At 37.1% G+C, this 19,893-nt stretch overlaps 1 protein-coding gene across 2 annotated transcripts in view; it reads right to left on the bottom strand.

Moving 5' to 3' along the window:
• The window catches only part of ACSS3 (acyl-CoA synthetase short chain family member 3), a 143,738-nt gene that overhangs the window by 108,710 nt on the left and 15,135 nt on the right, over positions 1-19,893 (bottom strand). For both annotated transcript variants that reach the window (XM_059936596.1, XM_059936598.1), the window contains exon 2: positions 1,480-1,624. In XM_059936596.1, the coding sequence (XP_059792579.1) occupies positions 1,480-1,624 (145 nt within the window). The remainder of the gene's footprint in view (positions 1-1,479; positions 1,625-19,893) is intronic.

Here is a 19,893-nt window from a genome sequence, read left to right as displayed (position 1 = left end):
AAAGTCTTCACTTTTCATAAATTCCTCTTATGTTCAAATCAGCTGAAGGAAGAATTTGTTGCTGCAGCCAGGCTGATACGCAGCCTGTGCAAAACCACCTTTTCTCTCCTGTTTGTAGCAACTCAGGATTGGGGCAGTAATTGTTTTGTCTCAGTTGCCTTTCTTGAAATCTCTTAGAAAACTAAACACAAATATTGCTGATGCAAAAGGATATTATTTCAGAGAGCCAGGGGAAGTTGACTGAATACTCTAAAAATTGCCTGAAAATTCTAAATGAGGCTTTAAAAAAAAAAAAAAAAAAAAAAGGCAAAGTAAGAGAATGTGATTCGCAAAGCCTCCATAAAAGAGCAAAGGCCTCCAAAACCTAGCATGACAGACTCTGCTCAACCAGAAGTTCTCAACTAGTGGTGATTTTGCCACTCCAGGGACATTTCAGCAATGTTTGTAGACATTTTTGGTTATCACAGCTGGGGAAGGGGTGCATCTAACGGGGAGACCAGGAATGCTGCTAAAAATCCTACAATGTACATAATAGCTCCCCACAATAAAGAATTATCTGGCCTAAAATGTCAATAGTGTCAAGGCTGAGAAACCCTGCCCTCCACTCTACCTCCCTTCAAGTCATAAATAAATAAATGCCCTCCCCCAGAGCTAGAATAACTCTCCCACAATTCATAATACCCCAATACTTTTATAATTACTTATGCAATCCCATTTCTACTCCAATATTAAAAGAAAAAAATCTCATAACTTATCTGTCAATATCATGATCCATCTGAGAACTACCCAGATGGGAAAAAACTAAAAAAAGAGCAAATAAGGGAAAGTAATGAGCATGTGCAAAGAGCTTTAAAGGGCCAGGAAGCCTGAGGGAGTGGCAGGAAATATGGGTTGAAAAAGGGTTGCGTTCATGGCCAAGAATGTTGGGAAATGAAGCTTGGAGGGATGCTGTGATCAGACTCCAAAGTGTCTTGTACATCACAGAAGTCCCGATTTTGCTCTCTGAATAACGATAATTTTTAAAGAAAAGATTTTTAAGTGGGGTAGAGAAATATGTTGTTTCTTAGGAAGAAAATCCTAGTGTCACTTTAGGTGACAATCTGACAGGAGCAGAGCCTGGTAGTAGGGAAGTTAGGAGGTTAGGAGACTACTTCAATAGTACAAGAGCTGAAGAGAACAGCTGGGCAAAGGTGATGGCAATGTGGATGGAAAACGAAGGCCAGAGAGAATATAACCATGTTCTTAGAGATTTGTTAACCTCTTCCTTTAAAATAAGTATCTTCCAGTACTGTAAAATATAATTAAGGAATAAAAATACTTTAAATGAATTAACCCACCTCTATTTCCAGTGTGCACACCAAAAGTACAGTAACATGTCAATGAACTAAGAGAATTAAAGTTATGCAACGAGAATGTATGCTATTTAAATAATTTCTGTATGATTTCCAAATAACATGTACAGAAAGTTGATAATATTACCTGCTCCAGGACTTCTTTATAGGTAATAGTGGCTTTAGTATTTGTAACAGGACTGTCATAAATGATAGCAATCTTATCTCCTTTACCATTTTCAATATGACGATCGATGGCATTGTAACAAATGTTAAGCATCCCTTCCACAAACCTGAAAAATAATTGGAAAGTAAAAGTGAATGACTTTTCAAAATATATATTGTTACTTAACTAGGTTTCTATAGTCCTAGTTTGGCAGAGCTGCCCTTAAAACAGTGTTTCCCCATGCATGTTATGTCAGGTAATGATGGCTGTAAACTAAGATGCTACAGAAGTGACACTTTTAATAAATACGTATTTATTTTCATGTGCACAAGAAGAAAATATACCTCACACTTCAAGGTGACAATTTTGTGGATTTTATTGCTTAGGATGAAACTAGAGTATACAGCACCAAAATAATCTACTTTACATGGATGAAATGAATTGTATATAAGTGCAGCACAGATGCATTAAGCTGAGAGGGCAAATAGTAGATGCATGACTGAAGTCTGGGTACCTGCTGTAAAAAGACAGACTTACTGGAAAAATCAATTCTTCTTTGAAAGATGTATATATATGTGTGTGTGTGCGTATATATACACACACACACATATTTGTTTGTTTCAATTAAATGCAATACCCCCAATTTCACAAAGAATAGGTAAGTTCTTTTCTGCATGTTTGAAATGCTTCATAATCTGAATAAACAATCAAAATGCACATAAAACGTTAATAGCTTTTAAAAAACTTTTCAATTCACCACTCTTTATCTCCATTGCTGAGTGCGTTCCTTTGAAAATAAAGACATTATGTAGATAGATGGAGATAATTTTTAAGAAAATATAGCTCATTTTCCTGAGCATGGAATTTGCCACTTTTTTAGAAGGAGAGTATTAGATAAAAAATACAAGTATAGTTATGGTCCATTTGTTCCAATGTCAGACTAGCAAATATTATAAAAATGCAAAATAACAGGAGGAAAATATTGAAGCAACAAGAAAAAGTCCCGTTAAATAGCTGAGTATCACTGTCAGGTCTTCGCTCAAAGAGCCCTGCGTGAAATGAAGCAGAGAATTAAGAATGCCTATAGATATAGTGGCAGCAATAAGAAATAACAGATACAGAAGGCAGTAGGAGAAGGAATCATTTAATCAGCATCAAATGACCCTGTATACATCAGTAACGGTGACTATGACGACCTTACAGTACAGCACAATGAGTAATTAATACAATGATTCTGAATTGCCAAGTGCAATAGATGTGATGTTTGCTCAGAAACATTGTCTCTTCTCCTCACCCCTACTTCTATTAAAAATATTTTGTCTCTTCCTCTTGCCTCCATCTTCATCAGTGGAGAATACTTCCCTTGACTTTGGGGTCATCCATGTGATGTCAGCTCTGGCTAATAAGCAGTCATGCAGCATGCACTTGCTTGAAAGCGCTTGACATGACTGGGCTTGCTCTCCTGCACCTACACCCTCTCCAGGAGAAGAGCCTCCAGGTATTACTGCTGCCTCCTCCTCAGCCTGGTGCCAAGAATGAGTATTTGCAGATGGGAGCAGAGCCCAAAAGAAGCAAGGAGCCCAACCCAGCCAGACAGATGTCTTAGAACAGCGGCCCCCAACCTTTTCAGCACCAGGGACCGGTTTCATGGAAGACAATTTTTCCATGGACCCGGGGGAGTGGGGGTGTGGGGGGGGATGGTTCAGCAGTAATGTGAGTGATGGGAAGCAATGTGGAGCGGTAGATGAAGCTTCGCTCACTCGCCCGCCACTCACCTCCTGCTGTGTGGCCCGGTTCCTAACAGGCCGCAGACCGGTACTGGTCCGCGGCCCAGGGGTTGAGGACCCCTGTCTTAGAACAATCTTTCCAGTTGTGTTGATCCCATGACAACCTACAAATTAATGGATGAATAAATACCTTATGGCTCAGAGATTTTTATGGTGATATGCAGCATAACTGTGGCCATAATTAACTAATGCACCAAGAAAAAGTAAAAAATATTTACTCAATATTTTGGCAGAAATAAGGAAAGATACTTTATAGAATTTTCCCACAAAATACTTATTCATATTTTTGTGTTTTCGCTTTTATTTCTAAAAAGAATACATTTCAGACACATGAAAGACTGACTTACTGGAACACTTCTTGATGACGTCATTATCCTCTATCTACCACTTCTACTCTACCACTCTTTGTGCTCAATATTGAATTATGCCCATAACATTTCACAAAACGAGGAGCCCTCTCAATTCCAAAGATTCATGGAGGACTCACTTTGTCATTTGCCTTATTGTTCTCCTACTTCTCACTTGTTCCTTCTAGATATCTGTTGAAGGAGTTCACAGAGAGGATGTGACCGCAGGTTGACCTGTCAGCTGGACCCAGGCAATCAGAGGATCCCCCGGTCCTTGAAACATGAGTGCCACCTACTATTCCCATACTAGTAGCTGTTTCAAGGACATAGCCTTGAGAAAGCAATGTGTTTTTGAGTTCATCTGGACTGAATATGTGTCTGAACCCAGATAAGGACATTATTTTCAAGATTCTTGTGGGTGGGTGCAGAGATCTACTCATCTTCTGGCCACCCACGACATGCCTCAGGTGCAAGTTTCCTTGCTTATTAAATCTGAAACCCACCTACCATTCTGGAGGGGTCTGCCCCTTTCTTTAGGCTCTCCTTGCCCTCCATGAATGGGGGCCAGTTTGCGAACCAACAATATCTTTCATGAAATCTTCTTCCTTTGCCAAATCTTTAATTGACAGTAATTTCTAACATTCTATATGCATCCCTTTGCTCACTCTATGTACATTCCCTGGGTGATCTTTATACTTTTATGGTTTCAACTTCCATCTTTAGCTCCAGCTCTGATCCCCTTCTGAACTCCATTCCCTTATAGCCGACAGCCTACTGGACATCTCTCCTTGGAAATAATAATATGTCCAAAACGATAATCATTTTCACCCCACCTCCAACTCACAACCCACCTCAACTGCAAACCTGTTCCTCCTCCTGTTTTCCATATTTCAAGGAACCACCTCGCACCCACTGCAAGGTGTAGAAACTCAAAAGTTAGATTTGATCCCTCATTCTCCACATTCTATCAACTGTATGTATTGTCACATCTGTCTTTGCAATTGTTCAGTTCTCTCATTGATAACCTGGGTTACAATTCCTTCCTCTTAATTAATCTCCTTGCCCTAGCTCTTACCCCATCCTCTCAAGTCATCTTCCTTTGCTACTAGAATGTCGTTCCTCAAATTAAATGTTATCACATCAAATGGCACTCAAACTCATTTAATACCTTTCCATAAAGCTCAGGATAAAAAGTATATATCTTTAGATGATATAAAAGACCCTTCATCTACTCAGCTTCATTTCCCCTCATCCAACTTCCCATGCTCCAGCTATATTGAATTACAAAATGTGCAATTCTTAGAGTTCACATTATTCAAAGAATTTCTGTGGCTGTTCTTTCTGTGGCTGTCCTTCTCCTTTACCACCGCCCTCTCCCAAGTAGTTCCAAAGCCCTGTGCACATATCTCTACAATACTACTTATCATATTATATTAACAATTAGTCCACTTAAATGTTTCCCTCATTTTACTATAATCTACCTGACAGCAGAGACTATATTTTCCTTATAGTCTGAGGATCTATATATTAGGCACCCAATAAATATTTGATAAATGAAGAATGAAAATATTAGTAAACATTCAAGACACTTTGGATTTAGGATCCATGTACAGTAGCCAGGGTAGTTTTTACTATTTTATTTTAAAGTTGAGGGAATGAAGCCTTAAAAAGAATAATGCACAGGACATTTGGCTAAGAATTGGAGAAAGCCATACCTGCAACCCAAGTCTCTGGACATCCTGACTGGCGTCCTAGTCCACAATATCCTATTAATTCATTCATTTATAAATATATATTTTTTCTATTCTCGAGTTCACTGATTCTTTCCTTTGTGATTTTCATTCTGCTGTCAAACCAATTCAGTGAGTTTTTATTTTCATTATTATATTTTTCAGTTCTAAAATTTCCATTTGTTTTTTCTTTACATCTTTTATTTCTTCGCTGAGGCTTTCTATTTCTTAATTGAGGCTTTTAAAAAAATGTTTCAAATCTGTTCGTAGTTGCTCGTTTAAGCATTTTTTTATGATGGCTGCTTTAAAAATCCTTGTCCAATAATTCCAGTCTCTGTCACCTCAGTGTTAGCATCTACTGATTGCTTTTCTCATTCAAGTTGATATTTTCCTGGTTCTTGGTATGACAAGTGATTTTTGTTTGTATCCTGGACATTATAAGTATTTTATTAGGAGATTCTGGAGCTTATTTAAAGATCCTATTTAAATCTTCTGTTTTATCAGGCCTCCTCTGATACTGTGTCAGTGGGGGAGGGAGACAACTCATTACCATCAGGTTCAGGTGTAAGTTCCAGCTCCCCATTAGGCCTCCACTGACACTCACGAGAGTAAGGGGTACCTCATTACTGCTGAGCTAGGGTAAAAGTTCAGGATCCCACTAGGCTTCCATTATATCATCCTGGCTGATAGGGGGGAATGGCACCTCATTTTGACTCCCCACATTGACTCCACTGACAATGCCAGGGGCAAGATCCTTCTTACCGCTTTATCTTAGCCATAATGAAAGTTCCAATTCCTGATATAACTTTCTCTGACACCACCAGGGGAGGTGGTGATGTTTAGGACACCTTGTCACAGCCTGGTAAGAGTAGAAGTCTAGGTTCTCCATCACCTTTTCACTGGTGAAGATGGGATGGGAGCCACAGAGCCTTCCATAGTGTTTGACTGTATTAGGGAAGTTACTGGCCAAAAATGTCCTGTCTTGGCAGGCTGTCCCTCGCCACCCCTTTTATCTTTGGGGGGGAAGGTCCAAAGAAGTTTTTGCTGGAACATTTTTCTGCACCCATTGGTGCTTCTAGGTTGCCACCTTCTCCAGCACTCAGTATAGGATATATAAGACAAGAAAGAAAACCTAAGGAACTCAGTGCCACGTCATTTCTCATGTCCCATAGTTCCCAGTTGATTTGGTTTCTTCTCTCCTCCTTTCAGAGTCTTCTTATGTGTATTTTATATATAATGTCCTATGTTTTTAGCTATATTTAACAGGATGAATAGGAAAAAGTGCATTTTGTCCAACTTGTCCTGAAAGTTTCTAAGTAATATTTATTGATTCCTTATTCTAGACCAATATTTCATGTGTATGAAGTCATCTAATCAAAAAACAACCCTAGGGACCCTTGTGCACTGTTGGTGGGAATGTAAATTGGTGCAGCCACTATGGAAAACAGTATGGAGGTTCCTCAAAAACTTAAAAACAGAACTACCATAAAATCCAGCAATTCCATTTCTGGGTGTTTACTTGAAGAAAATAAAAACATTAATTCAAAATGATATATGCACCCTTATGTTCACTGCAGCGTTATTTACAATAGCCAAGATGCAGAAGCGACCTAAATGTCCATCAATAGATGTGTTGAGTTGATCAAGAAGATACATATACATACACACACAAACAAACACACACACACACACACACACACACACACACAACCTGGAATATTACTCAACCATAAAAAAGAATGAAATTGTGCCATTGGACCTAGAGGGTATTATGCTAAGTGAAATACATCAAAGAAAGACAAATACCATATATCCTCACTTATATATGGAATATAAAAAACAAAACAAATTAACAAACAAAACAAAAGAGAAACAGACATACAGATACAGGGAACAAATCGGTAGTTGCCAGAGGGGAGGTGGATAGGGGTTTGGGCAAAATATGTGAAGGGGAATTAAGAGACACAAACTTCCAGTTATAAAATAAATAAGTCACAGGGATGTAGTATACTACATAAGGATGTAATATAGTCAATAATACTACAGTAATTTTGTATGGAGCCAGTTACTAGACTTATCACGATGATCATTTCATAATGTATTTGTCAGATCACTATGTTGTACAGCTGAAAAATAACACAATATTGTACATCAACTGCACTTCAACTTCAAAAAAACCTACCCTATGAGGTAGGTACTATTGTAAACCCCATTTTATGTGTGAGGAAACTCATCTGACAGCAACTTGCTAAAGGCAGCATATTATGGAACCAACCCCATGAACATCAAACAGCAGTAACTCTACAGGCAATACTCAAAGAACTTCAGATTTTCTTTCCAATTATTTGCAAATTTTGGGTGGTTTAATATTTAAATTACTTGTACCCTAGCATTTTCTTTTTGAAGGATGCCCTTAAAGAAACTTAAAGAATTTTAAGGGTACCCTTTGGGACAGACAGGAAGGAAATTCAAACAGAGGGAAACGCCTGCAAGCAATGTTAAGCAAGAACTGTTGCAGAAAGTAACACATTGGCATGGCTCCAGAGATGGTTATAGATAATGAATATACTGCTATAAATTGGCTAAATTTAAGGACTGGTTTACTGCAGATGACTGGACCAAGTGACCTGCAAAGGGCCTCCTGGCTCAAAGATTTGATTTTTCTACTATGAGAAGATTCTTATTTCATTTTAAATCAAATCATTTCAGTAAAGGTCAACTGAATGCCTTCTATGTGCTGTCTCTTCACTACCCCTTCTAAATTTATAAGAAGGTTTTAAATGGTTTGTCTCCCCAGATTATTAAAATAACTAATGCTCACTGCGGAAAACTGAGAAAATATACTTCGGAGTATTTTATTTTTTCTATATGTAAATATTTTGCCTCTATGTTTAAGAGTACATTATGAGTTTTTTCCAATGATCTGAAAAATTCTTAGAATGCGTTTAATGAAGGCATAATAGTCCATTCAACTGCTGTTCAATAATAGCCTCTGCAGCACTATTTAAGCACAAAGTTATCCTGCATTGTTGCAAATTGCTTTTCACAATATTTTCATCATTTTAAATGATCCCAGGATGATGTTTCTTGTAGAGAAATATTGGTCACATTGCTTTTTATTACATATGCCAGCAAGATTCCTACAATCAAACACACACACACTTTCACACATCAAACAACCAAACTTCTTTCTGGAAATATTGAATCAATTTATATTACCGTCAGCATTACCTGAAAGTTCATTTTATCACACTCCTCTAAACACAGATTCTTCTCAATCTTCTTCAATTTTAGAAGCAATTTTAGAAGTTTTAATTTTGGTTTATGTGATTACTAGTATTAAACACAATGTCTTACCTATTTTTAAAAGTTCTTTATATAGGACATTGAATTAAGTCTGACATTGTTACAAATTATATTCTCAGTTTATTCACTAATTTTAATTCATAGTGTTTCCTGATATAAAGATATTTTAAATTTGTATGTAGTCAAATAAACTCATAATTTTCCTTCACATTTTTTCCCTCTAATTCATACTACTCTCTTCTGATTTAATTTTTTATATTGATGCCTTAAATGTACCATTAATTTATTCATATATGTATACAATCTGTATGTAAAATCTGTTATATATTATACACATGTGCTATGATATGTGTGTATATATATTATATATAGATATATACATATTATGATGTGGCAGTACAATTATATTTATTTATCAGTAGTCAATTTGCCAAGCATCATTTTTTGACTAATCCTTACTGTCCTCATTCATTTGTGATGCTCCATTCTTCCCATATGTATTAGTATTTTATATATACACACACACACACACACATACATATATCAGCACCTTTGTCAGGGCTATATAGCTACTAGATATAACTACTGGAATGTTCTACCAATAGAGTCTTTGACTAGCTCTCTTTTTAAACTCAGTCAGATTTAATTCTGTTGCAAAAAGGAAAATAACTTCATACTCTTTATCCTACCCAACCCCTGCCCTGAATTCCTTCTGCAGAAAATTGGAAGCAACCTGAATGTACCCCATAACCTACTTGAATAACAGAAAAAAATATAAACCTGAAATAAAATTGAAAGCAATATGGAGCCACTAGAAATGGTGCTACCCCCAGATGAGAACAGTGGAAAAAATTTTTAACATATAAAACAGATAGGAGCAAAGTGACTGCTCAATCCAGAAATCATGAGAAACATGACAGATCCAAGGGTATGATACTGAAAGATTTCCATGACATTTTATATATTGCTAAGTTAAAAGAAAGAAAAGGAAGGTGTAGAAAAATTTATAGAGCCATACCACAGAATACTCTACATTCATGAGGAACCTATAAACCCTAAGAAGGAAATACAAAGGCTCACCAAAATCCTCTCTCAATAAAACTCTGAAATAACTCCCAGGTCAGAGGGAGGTAGCAATAAAGAATGGGCATTGGTGTTTAGATGGAAAATTAAGACATAATCAAACACACACACATCATACAATATTTAACCTGTCTAGAGTCTTTCTAAAATAAGTATAATTTCTGCATGGATGATCGTCCCAAAGATTCAGAACCTGTAAAATAGGAACAAGGCTTTGTACAACTTCTAAGAGGTCTAGAAACTCTACATACAATTGCCAGCTGGAAATCCCCTCTTCGCCCTCAAACAATTACAGGAAGAATGACTCTAGCAATCAAAACCTGTATTCATTGACAAGTGAACAAGGATCCTGACTTGGGTTTTGAAATGTACTCAGCTACCTGCTGAATCTTGACACTCAGATGAGCATGTGTGTGTGTGTGCATGTGTGTGTATTATGTGTATGTGTGTGCATGTATGTCTGTGTATATGAATTAGAAGACAAAATAAAGCTGAGGTGTGGGGAGGGCATATTCTCAATATAAATAACAAGAGGAAAGGTATATTTGCAACTTCAATAATATTTAAAGTGTTCCTACAAGTCAATAAGAAAAAAATTTTAAATCCAATAGGCAAAGAATTTAAGCACACTATCCACAGAGAAAAAAAATGATAATGGCCAATAAGCATAAAAACGGTGCTCAGTCTTACAAACATCAGGAAAATGAACATTAAAACAATAATGAGATGCCATTTTTCTAAACTGGATTGGTATAAAAATATAATACACACTGTTGGTGAAAGAAAAGAGAAACTGGCATTCTCACGTAAAGTTGGTAAGCAAATAAATTAGTTCAGCAATTTAGGAGTGGATATATATACTTATCTCCAAAATGTACTTTTAACTTAACCAAAGCAAGTTGCTTACGTGTTCATCTCTGTGTTGCATAAAAGCACAAGAAGGAGTCTAGGAAAATGGACAAGTAAGTATTAACAGTAGTAAATTCTGGGCAAGAGAAAGTTGGGGGACAGTATGGAGAAGGGATGGTCTATATTTTTATATGATATGTACTTCCTCTGTTATTTAATTTTTATGAGCATGTATTTATATATTGAATACATGATTTAAATATATTTAAATAACATTAAAAGCTTTAACAGTCTAGATGGCTTGTCTCCTAATGTGACTGAATCATCAACTCTATAATCAGTATACCTACCATTAATGAAAAACATTCTAATTTAATAAAAACATCTTCTTGAATATTCTTCTGGTAAAAAGAAGCATTTCTTACACTTATGATAACATCTAAACTCAGTTTTAAGAACTAAAATTTGGACCATAAAAACTTCATTCTTTTTATTTTTTCTCACCAGTGTTAACCTCAAGCAGCTGAACAGTCAATAATAAATAGCTAGATAGAATCTTCAAATCACACAGAGAGATCTGTCATAAATTTGTGGTCATCATTCCCGCTGTCCATATCATTTGGGTTGTCCTCATTCCAGGCACTTGTAAGACTGCACTTTCACATCCACTTGAAATGAGGTGTGGCCATGTGGCTTGCTCTGGCCCATGAAACGGCAACAGAAGTAATGCAAGGAGTCTTCAAGAGCGAATGCATGCTGACAACTTCTTCTCCCTGCCACAAGGATACTCCAAATGGCAACTGCACTATTAGCTTATATCCTTGAGTGAGGGTGGATGGCATGGAGCAAATCTCTTGGGTAACCCAAGATAAACCTGTAGTATAAGTGAGATACTCCTGGGCTATTTTAAAACGGGGAGATTTGAGTGTTGTTTAGTCCTGCAGCATAACTTCATCTATCCTGATACAAAAGTCTTAAGATCCATAAATTTTCACAAATTCAAACAAGCTTTAAAATTGTCATATTTCATAATTTAAAAGGCAAAGGGATGCATTCCAGGACAAACGAAACAGGAGGAATCTCAGCTAGTGTAATTCTATAGTCACTACAGTAATGTTAGATTCCTTGAAAAGGAGTCAGAGACGAGCCATCATCATCAGTGACTGAGTTCACAGAGGTGGGGCTGAGGGTCTTCAGAAGGGGCTCAGAAAAAAAGAAAGGTTCTGAAATTCGTTCTAGATGACCTGGACATAATTTTCTATTTTCCTTTGCCTTTTTCTCATCAACCCCTGCTAGCTTACATCTAGCATAAAACCTTGGACTCAGCTCTTTGGAAGAAATCTGCCTTGAGTTGTATTTCTTCTGTTCTTCACTTTAGCTTACCCTAAGTCTTCTCTGTTTTTCCTAATATTTGATTCTAGCCTACCCTGCATCTGACTTTGGCTTTCTTCATCAAATGAGTTAGACTGGAGTGTGTACTTGGCCCACACAATGGGCTAAGTCAGTGAATGTGGGTGGATGTCTGAAAGATTTTTAAGAGGTAGGGAGCCTGACAAGTGCCATGGTCTTGACCTCCGGATGCCAGAAAAAGCTACTGTCAAATTTTCACATGATTCTTCTGTTCCCATCAATTCCTATAACCATCAACTTCCCCTCTGTTGAGGGCTAAATTTTCTTTTTTAAGCATGTATTTATTAAGTCAGTTTTCAAACATTACAAAAGGAAATAAAACGCTGACACTCAAAAAAAAAAAAATCCTTGTGTCAGGGGAAAATTGATAGCATTTACTCTGTGGATTTGATTACCCAGCAATGTAAAGTCAAATTGGTAAAGTCTAAAATGTTCCTCTCAATTCCACCACTGCCTCCTTTGCCAAGAATAAAATTGATTTAATATACTTTCAACAGTGTGGCCTATGAAACTCTTTCACAAACTGCCATATTTTAATTTGCATAAAATAACTGTTGAAAGCTTCCTCCAGCACAACCATATTTAGTGGTGACAATGTTGCAACCCTCTCTGTACTCTCAGCTGCTATCTGTACCCTGCAAATTTTCATTATTAAATAACTGGAAAGTCTAACTTATAATTTACCTTCTGATATGAGTTTACTTCCTTCAGATCAGATTATAATTTCCTTCCTTGATGACCTCCTATGTGGGTCTTCATTTCATCACAGTTTCAGAAAAAAACAAAAACAAACTCCAAGCTCTTTTTCAAAAGTTAAATAAACCTGAAGCCAACATACTGAGAACAATTCAAAGATGATGAATACATCTGGTTATCTGTATACTAAAACACTAAATCTATACACTAAAATAGTGATGAACATATAATCTTTATAATTGATAATTCATTATTTTATAAGAAGACTATGGCAGATTATAACCCCCAATATTAACTGTCAATAATCCTTTTAAAACATTTTTCTGTTCAACAAATTTAACAGTAAATAGCTTTGTTGTTGATTAGAACTGAGACTGTGAAGGAAGGGGAAAAAATATAACTGAGTATATGTTCTCCACTCTGAAAGGCAGACTAATTTGCAATAACTATAATAAGAAGCAAAATGTGCAAATTTCCTGACAGAAGTACAAACTAAGTATGGTGAAAGCACAATAAAAAAGAGATTAATTCCAACTACAGATATGTGGTAAGGAGAGGGCTGGATGTTGTAAGGAATGCATCAATAGTTAACAGCTTGGGCTTTAAAGTCAAAGGTCAAAGTTCAAATCTCAGACATGTTGTCTAGTAGCTGTATGACTGTAGGCAAATTAACATGTCTAGGCCTTTCTTCCCTCATCTATGAAACTAGGAAAATAAAATAAAAACCAACTACATAGCACTTACTCTGTACCAAGACAATACTATGAGCATTTAACACAAATTAATTCATTTAATTCTCCTAACAACTCTGTGTGTATATGAATATCACCCTCATTTTACAGATGAGAAAACTGAGGTATAGAGAAGTTAAGTGGCCTATCTGAGGTCCACACTGGAGCGTGACAAGCTGGGACTGGATGTCAGGCTGTCAGGCTCTGAGTCACAACCACTATTCCGTGTGGATGAGTTAATGTGAGAGAACTCTACACCCACCATGAGCACGATTTTATATACATGTCATTGACTCCTTTCAATAATGCTATGAGGTGATTACTATCACTATATACATTTACAAATGAGCACCTGGCTTAGACGAATTATGAAAGAACACTTTTGTAGCAATGGGTACAATGAGCTGCAGCAGGACAAGAGGAGAGAGGACTGATAGAGAGTTTTTGCAATAATCAAGTGTGATGATAAAGATGGACATGAGGGAGAGATCTGAGAAATACAGAAGAATGAAAAGAAAATTTTTAGAGTAAAAACAGGAAGAGAATGAAAAAAGTATCTATCAAAGAAACCAGGACTCTAGAAGGGTCAGCAACCCTAGCCTCATGCCAAGTCTGGACCACCACCTGTTTGTGTAAATAAAGTTTTATTGAAACACAGCCACACTCAGTTGTTTATATATTCTCTGTGGCTGCTTTTGCTTGACAACAGCAGAATTGAGTGGCTGCAATGGAACCTACCTGGCCTGCATAGCCAAACATATTTACCAGTTTGCACCTTAAAGAAAAACTCTTCCAATCCTTGCTCCAGAGAAGCCCTGTCCAATAGAAATTTCTGTGATGATGGAAGTGTTTCATATCTCCACTGCTCAACAGGGTAGCCACTAGCCACAAGTGGCTGGCTAAATTTAAATTCAAACTAATTAAAAGTAAATAAAATTTAAAATTTAGTTTTTCAGTTGCACTAGCCACCTTTCAAATACTCAATAGCATCATTAGCCAACGTAAATTAAATTTTATTTAATTCTAATTAAACTTAAATTTAAATAACCACAGATGGCTTACTGGCTACTATATTGAACAACACAGCTGTGGGGAATTTCAAAGAGGTAGATGTGGTCCCCAGAGTTAAATACTATAGAGAGACCAAGCAAGGTAAGGACTTCAAATCAATCCATAGACTTAAGCAACAAATAGGCACTGATGATCTTTGGGAGAGTAATTTGGGTAGAGTGATGAGGCCTGAGGCCACCTTTCAGTGGATGCAAGAGTGTAAGGGAGAGGAGGACCTGGAGAATAGACAACATGGCCAAGAAGTTAGCATGTAAAGAGAAGGGGAATGTTCTAGCTCCTCTTATCCTGTGCAAATCTTTCAACTGAATTTTATTAAAAGAGAAGGGTGAAACATGAAAGTAGCTGAGGGGATAGGGACTGAAAACTAATGGAAATACTGTTTGTTTTTTAATGGCATTGGCAAGTGGGAAAGTAAAAAACAGGGCAAAGTTCAGGTTCTGTTTTGGAAGTCTAAGTGCATCAGTGCCGCTGAAAGAAGAGATGTGTGTTTTGGGGTGGGAGCATAACAAGAGCTAAGGCAATAAAGACCAGTGCAAACCTTACCTTAAAAGCCCTGAAAACCTCGTTAAGGAAGGGGAGGCCATTAAAGGGGAATGCCCTCTTCAGAAAGGGATTTCAGGTCACTCTTGGGACGCAAACGGGAAACAGAATCAGTTAGGATCTATTGACTAGCCTAGAAAGTCGCAGGAACTTAAAAAAAAAAAAAAAATGTGGGGGAGGTATAGAAACAAATCAAAGGAGCTAGAAGTAGGAAGAAGGGTGTATCAAAGAAAACTGAGGTCACATCATCTCTGTGTATCAGGTTTATGTTCTCTTTAAGGGACACCTGAAATAAGAAAGAAAAATACATAATTTTGAAGTAAGAGAGGGAATAACATTTTGTTAATTACCAATAATGTGCCAGGTTCTGAGTTTGGTAATTTAAACTGAGTTTGGTAAATCATTTGATCCACGCACTACCCCTTCAGGAAGACAATGTTATTCCTATTTTACAGATGAGAAATGAGGCTTAGAGAGGTCAAATAACTTCCCAGAATTATCAAACTAACACATGGCACACTGGAACCCAGTGCTTTCCCACTCCAGGGAAAATATGATGAATTTCCAATTTTCCATGTCTGTGTGCTAATTTGAGTAATTCTTATACCCTCACTAGACACTGTTTCCTGTGGGCAAAGACCATGTGCTGGCTCATTAATGGCACACAGCAAATACTCGATAATTATTTTTATTTTTTTAACATTTTTTAATTAATTAATCAATTTTATTTTTGGCTGTGTTGGGTTCTCGTTGCTGCACGCGGGCTTTCTCTAGTTGCAGTGAGCAGGGGCTACTCTTTGTTGCGGTGCATGGGTTTCTCATTGCGGTGGCTTCTCGTTGCGGAGCACGGACCCTAGGCACACAGGCTTCAGTAGTTGTGGCATGCAGGATCAGTAGTTGTGGCTCACGGGCTCTAGAGCGCAGGCTCAGTAGTTGTGGCGCACGGGCTTAGTTGCTCCGCGGCATGTGGGATCTTCCCGGACCAGGGATCAAATCCGTGTCCCCTGCATTGGCAGCAGATTCGTAACCACTGTGCCACCAGGGAAGTCCCTCGATAATTATTTTTAAATAAATGTTACAAGTGTGAATGAATGTGATTTGAAGTAGTACTCTTCTGACACATTAACACAAATAAGTAAAAGAGTCTCATGAGGTAACTGCTCAGCAAAAACAATGACTCGCTCAAAAGACTACTATTGCACACAAACAGAGAAGGCTTTAAGCATTTTTAAGAGAGCATCATATTGCTTTGTTCACACTGTGACATCCCATCTAAATTACAGGTACTTGGCCTTGGGCAGTATGAACTGACTGTTCCAGGAAACCCTCCAAATTGGGTAACTGCTTACTTGGGGCAGCATAATAACCTCATGTTAATTGAACCACTAGGATATTGTTTTTGTAAAAGTAGTTGGAAAGCACATCTCTCTATAGGACAATATTTTAACAGAGAAACATAACGTGAAGAGAAATATGTTCTTTAGCCCTACTGATACTTTCCACATGAGTACACTCAGAACCTGGCCCCATCCCACCAGCTTTCGCCACAGATTGCCCCCATCTCAGCATGAAAGGACAGCCCAGGCATCTACACCTCTGCCAGATCATCTCGGATTAAAACTGAGTGAATTGCCAGTGATGAGAAATGCAGCCAACAGGAAAAAGAATAAAAAGAAAGACTTTCAAGAAATCAATACCTGTTATCTGAACTGGATCCACTGTCAACAGAGAGAGAAGGCATGAATGAATGATCCTAAAGATCCCCAGGTTGTGAGTCATGCTTGGCAGCTAAATTCAAATCAGAAGATGAGGACACAATTTTATCTTGTTTGTTTTATTTTTATTCTAGAGGAAATGCAGGAAAAACAAAGAATTGAAGCAAAAGGAAATGGGATTCATCTTAATTCAAACAAGGAAAAGATAAAATTATAATTAAAACTAAAGGTCAAATGTAAAAGTGAAGATCGAGATGTTTAAATTTCAAAGCGTAAATTTATTAAAATTTAAATATAATCCCCAATAAATATACGTTTAAAAGTACATTCTAAAGGAAAGTAAACTTCATCAGTCAGCCCTATTCAAGAGAGCTACTTAGGACACTCTTTGGAGCAGTGGTCCTCAACCAACCAACTCAGAAACAGGTCATGATGAGCTCATAAGGAACCAAACTCCAAATCAGAGCAGGTTCCTAGAAAACCAGACAGAGAGCAGGATGCCCACGGGGACCCTAAGCAGGTAACCCTGAAACCTCAGAACCATCCAGGGACTCAGGAGGGGGCAGAAGAGGAGGTACACCCTCCAATGCGAACCGATATTTGTTGGAAGGGAGAGACGATGCCTCGTAGCATTTAATCCTGATGATAGCCATGACAACGTGATGAAGAAGGAACAAAAAGGAAAGGGGGAGAGGGAGAAAGGAGAAGAGAGAGCAGCCCCAGCACCATGCAGGGCAGGAGAAAGCCAATTTGTTGACATAGTGTCATCTTGCTCTGGTTAAGGAGAAATGGGAAGAAGAGAGGGGAGGAAATAGGTAAGGATTGAAACTAATGTGTTCTAAGCCTTAGGACTTTAGGACTGCACATTTTTTCTGTGTTCATATTACATCTTCATCTTAACTATCCATTTCTCTCTCTTTAAGGCTATAACTCAGGCAGAATGATACGCTGCAATGTTCTGATGAAACTGTCCTCTACAGCTGACGCTCCCAGAAGGCAGACACCACATTCATTAACTCATTCTGCACACTTAGCTCATGTCCACAGAGAGATGTTCTATACAAGCTCTTATTAAAGTGGAAGAATACAATCAATCATTTTAGAAGGTCTAAAAAGAACGTTTTCTTCCCATTGAGCCTTGTAAAGTATTCTGAGATTGTTTCTATAAAGACTATGTAATTGAGGGAGATACACAGGGAGCATCAATTTTGTTTGTTTTATTGCTTAAAATAAAGCGATCTGAAGCAAATGTGACACAATGTTAAGATTTTACAACGCCCAATGTTCAGTGTCCACTAAATTATTACCTTTATTTATTCTCTAAATGTTTCGTAAGGAAAAAGACTGTGGAGTCTTATTCACAATATTTATTAATATTTTTGGAGAAAAATTTTGACAATATACATGAGAAAGTGTATAATTTCTCTTTGACCCAGAAATCTTCTAAGAATTCATCAGCAAGAAAGAAGGAAAGAAAGAAACAGAGAGAGACAGATGGACAGTCAGACACAGGGACAGAGAAATCTTTGGAACGCTGTGTCCAAAAAAGCAAGTATTTCTGCAAGTAAAGAGAAACCACCTAAAAATCAACAGGAAGGGATTGTGAAGTAAATAATCTTACATTCACCCAATATGTTTAAATATTCTGCATACACTAAAAATCATGAAATAGAAGAACAGAGGAATGGAAACATCACAACTTATTCCAAGTGGGAAAATGAGTTATCAAACAATATGAACAGTGTAATTCCATTTTTCTGTAAGAACAAAAATAGAGACCCAGAGAGTCAAACAGACTGACAAACAGAGATAATAGATTTTAAAAAGGCACAACACATACACATACAAAAATTATGTGTGTACAAAAACTGGTGGTGAATCTGAATAAGGTTTGCAGTCTAACTAACTGTATTGTACAAATGTCAATTTTGGTTTTTGATAATGTACTATAGTCATGTAAGATGTTACCATTGGGGAAAGCTGAGTGATGGGTACAAATGACCTCTTTCTGCTATTTTTGCAACTTCTTATGAGTCTACAATTATTCCAAAATAAACATTTTAAAAGAAAATAAATAAAAGACTGAAGGGAAATATACCGACTATACCAAGATATATACTAAGAATTATTTAGATATTGAACTATAATTGATATTCCACCTATTTTGGCTTTCCTGAGTTTATCTAATTAAAACAAAGTAATACTGCACCTTTGTGGGGGGAAAACCATAAACCTAAATTTCAATCAGAATTACTTTTGAATAAAAAATGTCAATGAAAAGTAATTCAAAACTTAGATCTCAAACCTAGGCTTTGTGATTATAAAACCTCTGCTCTTTTACCTAAGCCAGTTATATCCCCTCCAATTTCCCACCTTCACTCTCACCAAAACAACTTTACACATAGACAGAAACTAAATCCAACTTAACTAACAAGATACCACTGAGTGTAAGTTAAAACATTAAGTAACCTACTGTACAGCACAGGGAACTCTACTCAATGCTCTGTGGTGACCTAAATGGGAAGGAAATCCAAAAAAGAGGGGATATATGTATACGTATAGCTGATTCACTTTGCTGTACAGTAGAAAGTAACACAACATTGTAAAGCAGCTATACTCCAATAAAAATTAATAAAAAAAGAAAAGTAGACAAAATTTTGTTTTTCCCCAGTTTTATCCTCAAAAAATCTAAGACCAAGGTCACAAACTACATCTTTGCTCTATCCTTGCCAATTCTCCCACTATCTACATATCATATCATAGATAAAACATTTTCCACTCACATTTCGATAATTTGAAACTTGGATACAGTGCAGCCTGCTCAATTATCCAAGAGTTCATTATCCAGCTGGTGCTAACCAAGCCCATTATGTCTCTTTATTCTCTTTTTTGTTACTTGTCTTTTCTTCACCTTCCTGTGTGTTAGCACCTCTAGCAGAAAATGAGAGGCTGCACAAAGGGATAAAATTAAAATTGGCTGACTCTTTTATCTATTAAAGGATTCATTGGTTACAAAATGACCACTGTTCATCAAAATGTGAGCCTGAATGCTCTAGTTACTCACACCTCAACAGTCAAAGGTAATTCAGAGTAGAGTTGATTGTAAAATAAAAGCAAATTTTATTACCCAT

Source organism: Balaenoptera ricei, chromosome 10, assembly GCF_028023285.1.
Source record: "Balaenoptera ricei isolate mBalRic1 chromosome 10, mBalRic1.hap2, whole genome shotgun sequence".
In the NCBI taxonomy this organism is placed as follows: Eukaryota; Metazoa; Chordata; class Mammalia; order Artiodactyla; family Balaenopteridae; genus Balaenoptera; species Balaenoptera ricei.
Note: the sequence above shows the minus strand (reverse complement) of the source record. Positions and strands in the feature narration are given on the sequence as shown.